Source organism: Hemibagrus wyckioides, linkage group LG11 (assembly GCF_019097595.1).
Source record: "Hemibagrus wyckioides isolate EC202008001 linkage group LG11, SWU_Hwy_1.0, whole genome shotgun sequence".
NCBI classification, from domain to species: Eukaryota; Metazoa; Chordata; class Actinopteri; order Siluriformes; family Bagridae; genus Hemibagrus; species Hemibagrus wyckioides.
The window spans coordinates 4,455,873-4,471,604 of record NC_080720.1 but is presented as its reverse complement, the minus strand read 5'-3'; the positions used below and the strand labels follow the sequence as shown (position 1 = coordinate 4,471,604).

Genomic DNA, 15,732 nt, shown 5'->3' with positions numbered 1-15,732 from the left:
GAAAGAAAGAAAGAAAAGAGAAAGAAAGAAAACACATAGAAGGTGAAAAAAGAACAACAAATAAAAATTGTAGCAAGAAAGAAAGAAAGAAAGAAAGAAAGAAAGAAAGAAAGAAAGAAAGAAAGAAAGAAAGTTTAATTTTAGCGCTTCTGCCTGCCACCTTTTGGGTTTGGGGATTCAGTTCCCTCGTCCATCCCTCCGTGTGTGTGTGTGTGTGTGTGTGTGTGTGTGTGTGAGACATTCTGTCCAGTGTGTTCCACACCTTGTGCACTCGAGTCTCCTGGGTCAGACTCCAGGTTTTCCACAACCCTCTGTATGACAAGCAATACAGAAAATATACAGATTGATGAATGAATAAATATTTAACTGTTCTTGCTTTTTATACGTTAGTGCCTCGGCTTTATCATCACCACTAGGGGGAGCCCTTAGACCACATATGGAGACTATTCAGCGCTGCACATTGAGGCGTTTGCTCTTCTGTTACACACCTGATACAACTAATCAGCCAATTACTAGACCTTCCAGAGATAAATGCGTGAAAAGAGAATAGCCATAGAGAGCCACAGAGAGTAACCAACTTAAGAGTATAATAGTAGTAATAATGGCAGTTTTAATTTAATAGTTAATAAGATTTATTTTATTCCGTTGTGTTAATGCATGTACTAACTTTCCCGTTGTTCGAACCAAGAGGAATGTTTGTGTGAGATATATGCATATGCACATGCAAATATGCATCTTAAAAATGACCTGATGTAGCTTAATAATATTTGTTACATTTATTTCAAATTACCTTTTTAAAAAAGAAACTTATGATTGTGTTGATGAATCAACTCATTTAAATCGTTATCTGCCATCTGCCATGGTTAATTAATTAATCAGTTGAGTTAAATATGTACATTTCAAATAAATATTAAACGTTTTAAATATTATCTTTATTATTTTTCCAGCATTTAAATCCCTTGACTAGGCTTTTAGGTCTTAATTGCAGGTCATTAATTACAGTGCAACGTTGAGTGATTATACACAATTTATAAAAACGAGAAATATATTATGGATGATAATGAAAGCGAAATAAGTACGTAGTTTTAATCAAATAATTAAACTAATTATAAGATAATTGATTAAAATAATTTTGCTGTTGTGGCGTGAAGTGACAATGCTTTATAAAATAGAACAAGTTAGCAATAATTACATTTATTACTATTTTTATGATCAAATTTGACCGATTAGTGGTTTCATTTTCATTCCAAGTGCATAGAGTGGGAATTCTCTGAATGAAGTCACTTCCGCTCCCTCATCCCTTTATGCACTCAATGATTTTGTTTCAATTATTTTTGAGCTATTTTTCTAAAGGCGTGTTCTATAACCTCGCATGCATTTATGAAGAACTTTGCCCTACACGTGAGCTGTCCAGTGTTGCAAAATTCCACTGAGGTTTTGTTTTGTTTGTTTTTTACCTCAGTTTATTGGGTCAGTAGGTTTCTATAAGCCATTTGATGAATCGCAAAGCTCTAACAGTCATGAAACGCACAGGTCGAGCATACTGCTCATGCAGGCTACACGATGATAGTTGTGCCAGTAACACGCTTAAGGCCTGGCGCCTGGAACTTATGGGGTGTACAGCTCATCTGCATCTTAAGATTGTTTTTATTTTGTTGCACATGGTTTTGAATTTTCGTAGATCTGTAATGCATCAACAGAAGTTCTCTCAATAAACTCACTTCCACTCCCAACTCCCTTCATGCACTCAATGATTTTGTCTGAGTTTTGAGCCATTTTTCTTTAACCTCCTCTTTAAAACGTCTGCATTTGTTGCAGTCGAACCTACTCTGAACCCCCACCACTGCTAACTCCAACACCACCCAGGTGACTGTTGAGTCGCACCTGCAAGCTGACTTGGCGGGCCTATTGTGACCCATACCCCAGCTCTCACATACACATTGATAGGGTGGACTAAGGTACTGGGTTAAGGCTCTTGTCTCTTCGGAGGTGTGGGTTTTTGGGGGACAAAGTTATGTTGTCCCCCAACATAACTTAAAATATCCCAACATTGTTCAGAGGAGGGAGAGTGAGTATATTGGTAGGAGAATGTTGGACATGGAGCTGCCAGGCAGGAGGCAAAGAGGAAGGCCAAAGAGGAGGTATATGGATGGAATAAATGAGGATATGAAGCTAGTGGGTGCAAGTGTTGGGGATGCAGATGATAGGTGGAGAGAGATGATTTGCTGTGGCCACCCCTGAAAGGAAAAGTCGAAAGAAGAAGAAGAAGAAAGCATCATCATCATCATCATCACCATAATATGTAACTATTGCAGGATATACTTTTTGTATATCCTGAATAACAGATTTAAATAATGTTTACTTTAGAACTAAAAGCAGTAAAATGCTGTATAACTGAAACCCTTCATGTTCTCTCACAATTAATCAGAGACTAAGAGCAGAGCACCAGCTTTGTTCCTGTTTGAACATACTCCACTCAGCCTCTTTACTGGTGTTCAGACATCCACACTGAAGACCTCTATTGTTACCCCTGAAATGGTGCAGCAATGAAAGAAATAAACCAAAAAGACAGAGCAAAAGAGGGAGAGAGGTGATAGAAAAAGAACTTTAAAAGCTTTTGCTGACATTTCTGAAACTTTAATGCTGAGATTTACAAAAACCTTTCATGACATTCACAAAGCAGTATAGAGACAGAGAGAGAGAGAGAGACAGAGACAGAGAGAGAGACAGACAGACAGAGCGAGAGACAGAAGGCAGTAAATAGTGTTCTAATGCTTAAAACAAAACAAAAAAATCAAAAATCAATTCACACACCTCCAGTATTCCCTTCACTGCCCTACATTAAAACTGTCCATTCTGTTTAGAGAAATGAAGGACAGCCAGCCACACCAGAAGATAGAAATATACAATTCAGTCCTTTTCATAAATGAGACATATAAGGTTTACTTGAAGTTTATTGTATATGATGCGCAGCATACAAAAATAGAACATAGCAAAATTTCACAGTGTGTAGAAAGGCAGTGACGGTGTGATGCAGAGCTGGAATTGCATAAGGAAGCTCAAACAACCGCTGGAGTCTCATAGATAGCGAAATACTAAACAGCATGTAGCACTTGTTACTTCCTTTTGGTTGGGAACATTGTCCCACCCTTCCATAACTATAAGCTCAAGTGATGTTTGTTAACTGTGTGTTTTGTGAGCATCAAATCAGCATCAGGAGCATAACTGACCTGTGATCTGATACTTTAGAACATGATGGATGAAGTTGCTTTCAAAATAGAATGGAGTTGGCTATATGACATGGAAAGGTCATGTGTTCAGATAAGTAAGTAAGTAAGTAAGTAAATAGGTAAGAAAGAAAGAAAGAAAGAAAGAAAGAAAGAAGAAAAGTGAGAGAGAATGAAGAAGGAAAGAAAAGAAGGAAGGAAGAGAGTGTATGTAAGTACAGAGGAAGAAAGAAAGCAAGAAAGAAAGAAAGAAAGAAAGAAAGAAAGGACCAATGGAAGGACGAAGGGAGGGAAGGTACCATGCAGCAAGCGTGTATAAAGATTATGTGTTAAGATCCACATATTCAAGCGAAGTTGCTGATTGGTCAGCTGCTTTAACATCCATTATGACATCACTGGCTATCAGTTTGAATAACAATTTCCCAACAGTGAACTTCGAAAGGGAAACATTTTAACTTTGATCTGAAATATTTCTTAAATGTTATTAGAGGAATTCATAGCCTCTCACCTCCGACTAAAATCATCTGCACACCTCGGTTTATACAACGTTGTGTGAAGCTCTGGGCTTCGCTTGTCTCAGAGCTGTGAGGAGGGTGGAATATAGAAAAAAAAACAACTGAGAGGAATTGGCGTTGTGTGATAATGAACTAATTCATTTTCTCAGACTGAATCTCAGCACATGCTAGGTGGCACTTGTGGATACAGATACCAATACTGATACCAGAAAAATAATACTAGCCTAGTCAGGGAACATTATATTTAGAACATTATATTTAGTTCTGTTTATCTTTCCTTAGTAGAAATATTGGCCCATGTATTCATGCACTTCTTTATATTATTAGATTGTTGTTTATATATGAGATGCATTAGCTAGCTACATTAGTAACTTTGCAGCGGAGAAGAGCGGGATTTGTTTTGCTTCAGCGAAGCGCTTGCTTACAGCTGAACGTTGTTTTCATTGCATCAAAATCGAGATCAGCTGATTGTCATGACCAACATGCTGGGAAAGAGCTGTTATTTTCAGCTCGGTAGATATTTTTTCACAACTAGCTAGCATGAAATGCTAGTGATGAATCTCTTGTGCTGAGTTTTATGTGTAGGATGTTTTACTTTTTTTGGAGGAAGACGCTGCATTGTTATTAATATTTTCACAGAGCCACACTTTGCAGTCTGGACCAAATCGCTGCTATTTTGAGTAATCTGTTTATTAGCACAACGTACACTTGCCTTACGTCACATAATATCATGTGGAGTAAGATTTAGGTACCAGAACACTTTTTTTGTGAGTATGGTATCAGTGCTGGTATCAATAAACCCCTAATTAATATATTTATTACAGTGTACTTAGCTACATTGTAATAACACACTTGCTTTACTGTAACACATTTGATGTCATTTAATTTGGTCTCTGGACTCCTACTGTGTATATACAATAATTTAATGAAAGTCTACACACAGGAATAATAATCATACAGACACCCCTACAGACTCACTCATTTTTATACACACATAATGTACCATAATTTTTTGGTGTGTGTGTGTTTATGTGTTCCACACTAATTTGCATTGTACCTTCAGTAAAACGTATGTTGTGGGGGAAAAGCGTGAATCTTACATATATCCTGAGGCTCCCTTTAGCACTAAAAGCTACATTAGAGCCCAGTGATGTTTTGGATGAAGTAGCTGTGAGTTTCTTTACAAAAAAAGTGTACGGCTTTTTATCATCACTGCATCTTCATAAAATCATGTATTCGATGTGAAGCGATCGCACAGTCAAAGCATCAATGGATCAATTGTTGGTGCTCAGGGAACAAAGTCAGGAATAAATCAGCACAGTCTTGTGTGAACACCATGCCAGATCCCAAGTCCTGCAATCAGGCTGAGAGCAAAACGTTGAACTGAACACCAGAACTTTCCATCAGAAGGTTTTTATCTCTGTGGAAGACTCAAAGATACGTGTATCCTGCCCGAGAGTGGCTTAGTTCAGTTGCAATTGGACAAGTTTCCATATTTTGGTCATGTAATGGTGTGTTCTGGACCAACCTTTATTCATCAACACGAGCCCTAAATGTCCAAAAACAAGGTAAAGCACCCATTTTTTTATCCTTGTTATCTTTTCCTTCCAGTTTTACAAACAAGAATTTGCTGAGCTCTTGTGAACATCCACATGCTCCAGCGACTCATGGCTAGCGCTGCATCACTGCGATAACACAGAAGGTTCAGGAGGTGAGGCTGGCTTCAGCTGTGCATGTAGTTCCTGCAGGGTGAGTCTAAAGACGGGAAGTCGTATTTGCCCAGTGGAGGAGCGTAGTAAGTGGTGGTGTAGACGTTTGTCTGCGGTGGAGGAGGAGGAGAAGGGTAGAAGTTACAACTCTCATCTGGCAACAAATTGTTCTTGTTCAGCGTCTAAAAACAGAGAAGAGTGCACCATAAGCCTTAAATCATACAACAGGAGTTGGCAGGATAAGACCTGAATCTATCCCCAAAAGTGCATTGTTTTTTTTTTTGCAATTAACTAATTCTGCCATCCACTTTAACTGTTCTGTCCCTAAGCATGGGGCAGCATGATTTCTGCCCCAGCAGGCCTCTAGCAGTGGTTGCTGCAGTCCCCATTTTGACCACTAGGTGTAATAATAACTCTATGAGTGTCAATGTGTTGCCCAGTGATTACATAACATAGAAAAGTGAGAAAATAAAAAAAACATCAGCTTATATCTGTCAAATAACAACATTTTGGTGTAAGGCTATATATATATATATATATATATATAGACAAGCCACCACTGTGTTTAACTAGTGTCCCTAATAAGGTGATCTCCCACACTTCCTGTACACACTTGCTTCCCATCTTTTGGTTGCTGTTTCCTGTTTCCAGCTTATCTGTATGAACTTTCTGTTCTTCCTCCTGATATTTGTGAAATCTAATGTGTCCTTAAAGCAATTCTCATTAATAATTGTCTTTAGTTTAATTCAATTCAATTTCATTTTTTGTTGGAGGAACATTGTAAAGCTTTCATAGCAGTTGTAGTCCTCAAACAGTTTCTTGGTTTCTAAGTGGCACCACCCACAGGAATCTTATGTGTCTTTCGGCTGTCCATGTGGAGCCATTCTCAGCATCACTGAGTGCTTTCCAAAAAAATGGAACTCCAACTAGAAGATGTGGTTAGTTAGTCTAGTCTAGTTGAGTGTACATCTCCTTCCTGTTTTGTAGCATATTTGACGTGTTCTCCAATTTTTCATAAATTACGATCAGTCTGCCTTAAATACAAACTTCAAAAACATACTCTGTGTCCTGTCCAGCCATCAAATGGTACAGCTTTTAATTATCTCTAGATATCATTGTACTGGTTATTGCACCAAACCAAATTACAGAACTCTACTCTGAGCAGACGATTAAATAATTAAAGTTCCCACAAGATAAAAAAAAAAATAGGCATTTACAGTTACTACTAATGTCATTTTGCTTCTGTATGTCACCTTTTATCAGACCCAAGTCTGTGCACAGGTGGGAATGGAAACAGAAAATGAGGAGAACATCAATTTGACAAATAGTAGCCTTTTTAAATGAATACAGTTATTTTAGCTTGTTATTCCTTGTTTTAAACAATATGGACATCTCTGTAACAGAAACATGATTTTTAATCCCTTTCTTATAACATCCTGGTTTATTAATCTTAAACCAGCATATTATTTAGTAAACACGATAAATTATTCAGTAACTACACTGAAAATGACAGAAAGAAAACCCAGAAACATAATAAATCTTTTTCATTAAAAGTCTGATGAAGTTGGTGAAGATGGAAATATCAAAATGTTGCCCTTACTATAAGATCTGAGATTAAACAGATCTATATCAGTTGATTGGATAAATACATGAGAGATGTGTGTGGTGTGCCAGCACCTTAAACTCCATTGGAGTATATTTCTCATTCTTTGGGGTGCTGGTGTTATGTTTGTTGTGAAGATGGTTAGGGGTGTTGGGATGGATCACTGCAGGCTCTTGGATGGGTTTGTAGACCTTCTGAAAGAACACGTAAACAAGAATGGATCCTAGCAATGCTACCAGAAAGGAGACTGCACCCGTCAGGATCAGGTGGAACAGGGAGAAACCTGAGAGAGAGAGAGAGAGAGAGAGAGAGAACAAGAGAACGAGAGAGAGAGATAGTGTGTGTTTAGCTAGCAATTGATTATATCCCATTCACTGCTGCACAAAATCAGATGCTGAAATCACAAATTCATACAAAGTTTAATTAGAGTACAACACATTGTTAGGTAGGTGCATGCTGGGTAATGAAGGCAGGATGATTTAAGTTACCTCCACAGTTTAACCCTTTCTTCCCACCTGGTGAGCCAACTAGAAAACAGAAAGAAGGGAAGAATTAGAGTAGCAAAACAGTCTGCACTCTTTCTGTTATTTGACAAAGAATATGACTGATATGGTGAAATGTTTCTTTGGAAGAAAATGTCTATTTAACATTTATGGAAGGAATCTCCAGCATCAGTGCTATATAATGGGGTGTGTTTTTGTGCTTTGTGATTTATTGGTTGCAAGACAAGCTAAGTTTTATTTGTTATATTAGATATTAACAAAAAGAAGTTTCTATAATGTAAGCGACAATGCTTATTTCTTGGACGTTCAACAACATTAAGTGTAACTTTAAACTTTTTGGATAAAGTGTATGATGTTTGTTAACAGGTAGAAATTCATAATCATCACCAAATTGCTGTAGTATAAGAGGAATACACCACTTCAGGATGTGCTGTTATAGGCCAATATTTGGGGTACTAACAGTAACTCTATTTCATCACACCACCCCACTGAAGTGTTTTCTTCCCTAATTCCTTATTTTATTTAGAGATGTGGTATAATTTGGCCTCAGAGGAGAGACAGAATAAAAGATGAAATAAGTGAACTTACCTGCACTCTCTTTTGGAGGACACAGTCTCTGATCTGTGTGGTTCCCTTTGCAGGGGGCGGAGCTTATCTCACACATTCTAGTGCGATACTGAAGCCCATCTTCACACTCTGTCCATTCTGACCATTCCCCCCATCCACCTACACACACACACACACACACACAAATTTATATACATATATATATGACCCTGGAAAAGTGTGTGTGTGTGTGTGTCTCACCATCACACTCGTGCAGGTTGCACAGAGCCTCCTCAGTGTGCAGGCCGATGCAGATATCCCCTGAATGGGATGGGGCAGGGTTTGAGCAGGTGCGAGTGCGTTGATAATGTCCACCTCCACAGGAAGTAGAACATTCAGACCAGGAAGACCAGCAGGTCCACGCCCCCTTTACTACAACAAAAACACAGCGGTCTCATTGCATTTCTCATTCTGAATCCAATTCCTGTGCTCTAATGCTGATTCCAGTTGTTAGGTTTTTATTAATAATCCTGATTCTAGTTCCTGATTCTGAATCTAATTGTGCATATAAGTACAATTTTTTAATTTTTTAATTTTTTTTTTTATTCCATTTCTGATTCTTGTTACAATTATGAATCTGTCTATAGATCTAAATACAGTTCTAGTACAGATTCTGATTCGTTTTCTGATTCTGAATCAATTTATGTACATAAAAACAATTTGAGTCAGATTTTGATTCTAAATTTGGCTATAGTGTTTGGGTACCTGCGCACGGCTGTGTGTTACAGTCCTGATACTCCACTGGTGTTCCACTGCACAGGAATGCAGAACTTTTGCCATCAGGGGAGACACACAAGCGCTTACGTGTTCGAAACCCTCTAGAGCACTCTTTGGAACATGATGACCATGTTTCCCATGGCAACCAGGTGACCCCCTGCACTGGGGTCAAAGGCTGTGCCACACTCACTATGTCTTGTACCAGATCTGCATGAAAGCGGGGGAAATTTGGAGAAAAACTGAGACAGAGACATCACTGCCGAAGAAGATATTTTTCTAATTATAATTGTCCCTATACAATATTTAATAAAGAAAAATTGCTCATATTGTCCAATAAGGTCAAATTTGTTACATCATTTGTTTAATACATCCCTCCTGTAGTAGTGCATTAGAAGCTCCAGTACACACAACAGCAGGTTGGGAATCATTTACGACCCAGCGTGTGTTTTACCGTCAGTCTCACACCCCGGCGCTTCACCAGCAGGCGGGCAGTGACGCGTTTCTGCCTTGCGTTTGCCCAGCTGGAGAAGGTGTGTGTCTGCCAGCGGCGCTCGACAAGTGTGTCTCACACGTTGCTCCTGTCTGACTCCACCCACTGTCACATTCACCGGGTACCATGGAGACCAGGGTGTGTATCGGCGTACCTCGGGACATGCCTCCAAATTGCATGTTCTGTACTCCTACATAAGAATACAGAACAATATTTTTAGTCTGTTATCTGTTAGGTCCACCTTCACAGCCGGACATCTCTATTGAGAATGATCATTTGCTCAGGACATATGTTCACTTGTGTTTGAGTTCCTTCTGTGATATTTTTGAAGAAATGGGAGAGCATGGTCATGGTTCAAAGTCATCCAAATATGAGTTTTGATGCATATACAGCCATATTTTAGCCTCAGTAGAAATTGTCAGGAACAGCTGGACAGTTCCCTGCCAGGCCTGGAGAGCGCACTGGAAGGTGAATTTTGGAAGCATCCTTTTTCGTGTGTTTTGTGCCATGCCCTTCCTATTGTTCTCATTCCTGTTGTATCACCTGTTCCGCATTTACCTTAATGTCTAGCCCTATAAATAGGAATCCTTGTGACGGTCATTGTTATCTATGCCGTGGTTTTTGCGATTAATGTTTTGTTTTGTTTTGTTTTGTTTTGTTTTGTTTTGTTTTGTTTTGTTTTGTTTTGTTTTGTTTTGTTTTGTTTTGTTTTGTTTTGTTTTGTTTTGTTTTGTTTTGTTTTGTTTTGTTTATGTTATGCTCATGTTATCAGCCAGGTTTTAGTTTTAGGTTTTGTTTTAGTTTCTTTGTCATGTTTTGTCTAGTGTTAGGTTAGTCTGCCCCATGTCTTGTGTTTGTGTAAATAAAGCAGTGCTTCGTTGAATCCTGCAATTGTGTTGTATTCCATGGCGTGCAGGCGCATGCACCCCCACGGCGGTCCGGGTTCGAGCCCTGCACAGGGCAAGGGTCCCAGACGTGACAGAAATACCTTTACTGCAGTATAGCAATTAATTGAATTCAAAATTTTCTTGACAGTGTGCAATGTTAAAACGAACAAAACACAGACACATGTAGTGCTGTTGTAATGTAATTTCATGATTTATCAATTTATCATAAGCAGTATCAGCCATGTAAACATGTACTGTAATAGTTATTTCTAATGGCAAAGATGTTAATGCTATGTGAGCGATGACATAGAAACAACTTATTTTCTAGTCTGAAACACTTATTGGGTCTGTGTGTTGTATATAGGAGATGATGATGATGATGATATTTTTAAACTTTATTTATTTACTATAACAATCCTGGAGGAGGATGGGTTTAATGATTTGATTGACAGGTCATCTGTCCTACCTGTGGACACCCGGGGCAGGAGTTTCCGTTTTCACAGGTTCGGACCCGGGACTGGAAACCGCCGCCACACACTGCTGTGCATGTAGACCAGGAGGTCCACTGAGCCCAGGACACAGGCACAGGACACACAGAGTCCTCGTTACACAACCTACACACACACATGCATTTTATGCACTTGCAATTTTGTTCCACAAAATCTTAAATGCTGATTATATGTACTGATTGTGTGTGTGTGTGTCTGAGTGTCTCACCGCTCCTCTCGTGTCTGGCCGACACACACTCTCCCTCCATGTCGAGGGGTGGGGTTACTGCATGAACGCTGACGAACCTCAAACCCGACACCACAGCTGGTGCTACACGGCGCCCAGGAGGACCAGGGAGTCCAACCTCCACTTCTACACACACACACACACACACACACAGAGCTACATTCAAGGGTGCATCAGATGTGTGTTCGTCTATTATCTGCTGGCATCCTTGAGGATGTCATTATGCTCTTCCTCACAGAAATATCCAGCACTCATGTACTTGACATTACCTTGAGCAGTTGGTCACCTCAATCGTGGGTCCCACACACTCAGCACCTCCACACAGAGGGACCGGTTTATTACATGCACGAGAGCGACACAGACAGGTGCTTGAAGTTTCACCTCCATCATCATGGGTACATGATCGCCACGACGACCACGGGCTGAACCCACCATCTCGGGTAAGATTTTGCTCCTGAAAAATCAGAATAGTGTGTCGTGTGAGAATAATCACATCCTCTTCAGACACTATCCAGGAATAACTAATACCTTAATAGCCTTCTGTTTTACATCTTGACTTAAAAAGCATTTGTTTTACTAATGTCCTTCAGTATTAAAGCATTCGCCTTCTTTCCTGCTTTTTTAATATTGTTTATGTATTGTTTCTACTTTTAGGCTTTTGTATTGTTTTTACCTTTAGGCTTTTTTACATCAATTAAATGATGAAGAATGTGTCTCTTGTCTTTCTTGTCATTTGGTAATGGGTAAGGTATTACTAGCCAGTCTTGTGTGTGAGGGAGAGGGGAGAGGGGAGAGGGGAGACGGGAGACTTACAGGACACTGTGTGATGTTCTGGCTCCACTGGCTCATGTTAGAGCTGGCTTCAATCGTAGTACAGCGTCTCTGTTTTCTGTCCCAACCACAATATGGATCCCTCGCATATAAGCAAGCTCTACAGGAGAAAACACACACACACACATGGTAAAACTCATGCAAGTTTGGCTAGTAGTCAATGCTTTGTTTAATTGAAGCATGACCAAGTCTGAGGGAAGTGCAGATTTTTCACCTTTAATGTTTAATACAAGCAACAAAACCTAAGTGGCAAACAAATAGAAACATTTAAAAGAAAATTGAAAAAGAAAAAGCATATAATTAACTGACTGCATGAGTGTGTATACAGCCTCAATACTTTGTGTACCTTTATACACCAATCAGGCATAACATTATGACCACCTGCCTAATATTGTGTTGGTCCCCCTTTTGCTGCCAAAATCAGCCCTGACCCGTCCTGCACTGTGTATTCTGACACCTTTCTATCAGAACCAGCATTAACTTCTTCAGCAATTTGAGCAACAGTAGCTCGTCTGCTGGATCGGATCACACGATCCAGCCTTTGCTCCACACAGTTTTGGATATTGGAGTGGATTTAAATCTGGGCTCTGAATGCGCCCTTCTAAAACATTTATCTTCCAAAACATTTATTATTATCAAGCTGTTCCTTTCTTGACTTGTATTTGTGCTGTGGGTCTTTATTAGACTAGAAGGTCATCTGCTAACAGAGGCTTGCAGGTTTTTTGCCAGCAGATACGAATTTAGAGATATCTCTTTTTCCATCTAACTTGCATACACACCCAGTCCCAGTTAAAGAGAAGCAGCTCTATAGCATCATGCTGCCACCACTATGCTTCATTTTGGGTGAAAAAAGTGTTTAATGGCAACATGTTTTGCTCTGGGGCTAATTAAGCATGGAAGGATTTTTAGAGGGCAAAGGGCTTCCATCTTGCCACATCCCCCATATGTCAGACATGTGAGGAATATGAGGGATTGCAGGGAGTGACCAGTACTTGCCAGATATTCCAGCAGCTCCTTTAATGTTGCTGTAGGTCTCTTGGCAGCTTTGTTTATGTTTATTTTCATCTGGTCCTTCTGTCAATTTTAGAGGGATGTCCTGTTCTTGGTAATGTCACTCTGGTGCCCCTTCATCATGTCTTTCTACATGTTTTGTAGGCTATTTGTGGCCCAGCAATCAGATAGGAAACCAAAAAGATGTCAAGAAAATCCTAGAGATTCTGCAGATCTGTATTTGAAATTAATCTGAATCACTTACAGATTTATGATATTTACTTTTGAACATTTCTTTGAATGTAATGGGTTACATGCCCCAGTATAAGGGGGCTTCAAGTGTTTTACCTGAATGATCTTGGTTGCCATGTCACATTAACAGAAATATGCTAGCTAGCTAAATCACCAGCCTCCATTTTAAACTAGCTGTTGCTTTCCCAGAAGACAATATATGAATTACTATATATTTCACACTTTTGAGAGTTTCACTGAAAAGCTTTATAATGAGGCTGTTTGTGTATGGTGTTGTGTGTGTATACATCCATCCATCCATCCATTTTCTCAACCTGTTATCCTACACACTGAGTCTAACCCAGGGAACTTGGGGCACAACCTGGGGGACACCCTGGATGATGTCCCAATCCATTGCATAAACACAATCACACACATACTACAGACAAAGATCAGCTAAAAATGCATGTCTTTGGACTGGGGTAAACCCCCAAAGTATGCAAACTCAAGAACATCTAAACTTCACACACATGGGAATCGATCCTTTTGAATCAGAGGTGAGATGCAAACATGCTAACCCCTGAGCCACTATTCTATTCACATATGTTTATTATAAGTGTGACCATATCAACATCAGAAGGAAATTATGTGAAAAAGAAAATGTAAAGCCTTAATTAAAACCTCTACATGCATCAGTATACTATTCTTTCACAGCACTTAGCATAGAATAATAACAAGAAAATGTAACTGTCTGAGCAAATTAAAGCTAATGAAACCATTAGAAAACAACAAAGATAAATATAGTCATCTCTGTGTAGCCAGACTTTCCTGTGCTGTTCCTCATTTCTCTGTGTTTTAGTAAAATGGCTTTCCTATTTGGTTAATTTTTTAATTGGTGTTCAGTTTGATTAATGTTTTAACTTTAAATGCAGAAAAAAATTTGGTAAATCAAATGTTTCGATGTCTAAATAGAGTCAAAATGTGACAATAATAACCCAAATCAACCAGTAATTCAGCATTAACGAAAAAGCTAAAATTTCTTCAGTCATGTAAAAAATACAATGACAACTAATGTGGTTATTGCTTCTAAAAGTGGTCCAAAAAATATTGGTTTACAATAATGACACATGATAAAGAAAACAGAATTTGAAACGATGCCATGTGTTTACTTTGTCTCCTCTGATGTAATATTACAGACCTGAAAAAAGACCTGTAGCAAATATTAAATAATAGTGGAAATCATGAAGAGGGGCCACAGCACTGTACTATAAAATCAGTTCTTATTTATTCATCTATGCTGCAAAAAGGGCTTACTGATATAAATCTATTATTTTATTCTCTCCAAGTCTGTTTCCCAGTGGACACAGGGGGACACAGCGAGTAAACAGTCTGGGATGCCAGGTATGTGTCATCTCTTTAAACACACACATATGCTAAACCAACAGGGTGCTCTTCACACACCACTGAGTCGGAACTTCCTACTAACAATCCGACAGCATTAGACAGCTGTAACCCATGTGTGTTTGTGTGTGTGTGTGTGTGTGTATGTGTGTCTTGGGGATTGAGGGTGAACGCAATTCACTTCTTCATCTGTAAAAATCTGTTTGACGTTATTGGTTAATAAAACCAAAGCTCTTGTGGATTACAGCTAAACTATGATGTGTGAGACCAAGCATGTGACTGAAACATGTGACCAAGCACAGACTACATGTATCAATCCATATTCTACAATTTTACTTGAGACCATTAATAGCATCAATGTGAACATCTATAGCCTGCACAAGTCGATCCCTAGACTACATGTGCTTATTCATAGCCTACAAATGACCATCTATAGCCTTCATTTGACCATCTATAGGCTACAAAGAACCATCTGTAGCCTGCATGTGATCATTTATAGCCTCACTTGACCATCACCAAACTACATGTGATCAACTGTAGCCTACTTGTAACCATCCATAGCCTGAATTTGACCAGATAGTGTAAATGTAGCCATCTATAGTTTGCATCTACACATGTCCATCTACAACCAACACCTGACCAGAAGTAACCAACATGTGACCAGCTATAACCAACACATGACTAGCAATAGCCTACATGTGACCATAGCCTACATGTGACCACCGTCTGCCAAATGCCAGAAATGTACCATCTACAACCAAAACATGATCAGCTATAACCAACATGTGACCATCTATAACCAGCACACGACCAGCTATAGCCTACAGCTATAGCCTACATAGCTGTTTTGCTATCAGTAACTTACAACACCAGCTATAGCCTACACATGACCATCTATAACCAACCTGTGACCAGCTGTAACCTACACATGACCAGAAATAGCCTACATGCGACCATCTGTAACCAACATGTGACCAGCTATAACCAACACATGACCAGCTATAGCCTACATGTCACATCAATAACCAACACATGACCAGTTATAGCCTACATGTCACATCAATAATCAACACATGACCAGATATAACCTATATGTCACATCTCTAACCAACACATGACCAGCTATAACCTGCATATGACCATCTATAACCTACACAAAAATATGCCCCAGATGCCACATAAATATATAAAAATTTGTGGTTAAACAGCATATCCTTCAACATAGTCTACAAATAATGATATATTTTGACATAAATAGCGTGCATGTGTGTTTATGTCAATATATAA

General features: G+C 39.1%; 1 protein-coding gene across 3 annotated transcripts in view; it reads right to left on the bottom strand.

Annotated features, from left to right (window-relative positions):
* Nucleotides 1–2,715: 2,715 nt before the first annotated feature.
* sema5bb (sema domain, seven thrombospondin repeats (type 1 and type 1-like), transmembrane domain (TM) and short cytoplasmic domain, (semaphorin) 5Bb) overlaps nt 2,716–15,732 on the bottom strand; it is a 69,242-nt gene continuing 56,225 nt past the window's right edge. The window contains exons 12-22 of one of the 3 annotated variants that reach the window (XM_058403598.1): nt 11,806–11,923; nt 11,262–11,446; nt 10,975–11,118; nt 10,724–10,871; nt 9,332–9,560; nt 8,869–9,087; nt 8,365–8,535; nt 8,146–8,283; nt 7,543–7,581; nt 7,129–7,337; nt 2,716–5,561 (exon numbers count right to left, since the gene is read on the bottom strand). In XM_058403598.1, coding sequence (XP_058259581.1) covers nt 5,466–5,561; nt 7,129–7,337; nt 7,543–7,581; nt 8,146–8,283; nt 8,365–8,535; nt 8,869–9,087; nt 9,332–9,560; nt 10,724–10,871; nt 10,975–11,118; nt 11,262–11,446; nt 11,806–11,923 — 1,696 coding nt within the window. In that variant the 3' untranslated portion in view covers nt 2,716–5,465. Of the gene's footprint in view, nt 5,634–7,128; nt 7,338–7,542; nt 7,582–8,145; nt 8,284–8,364; nt 8,536–8,868; nt 9,088–9,331; nt 9,561–10,723; nt 10,872–10,974; nt 11,119–11,261; nt 11,447–11,805; nt 11,924–15,732 lie in introns of all 3 variants that reach the window. The other 2 variants (XM_058403597.1, XM_058403595.1) reach the window with 2 other exon arrangements.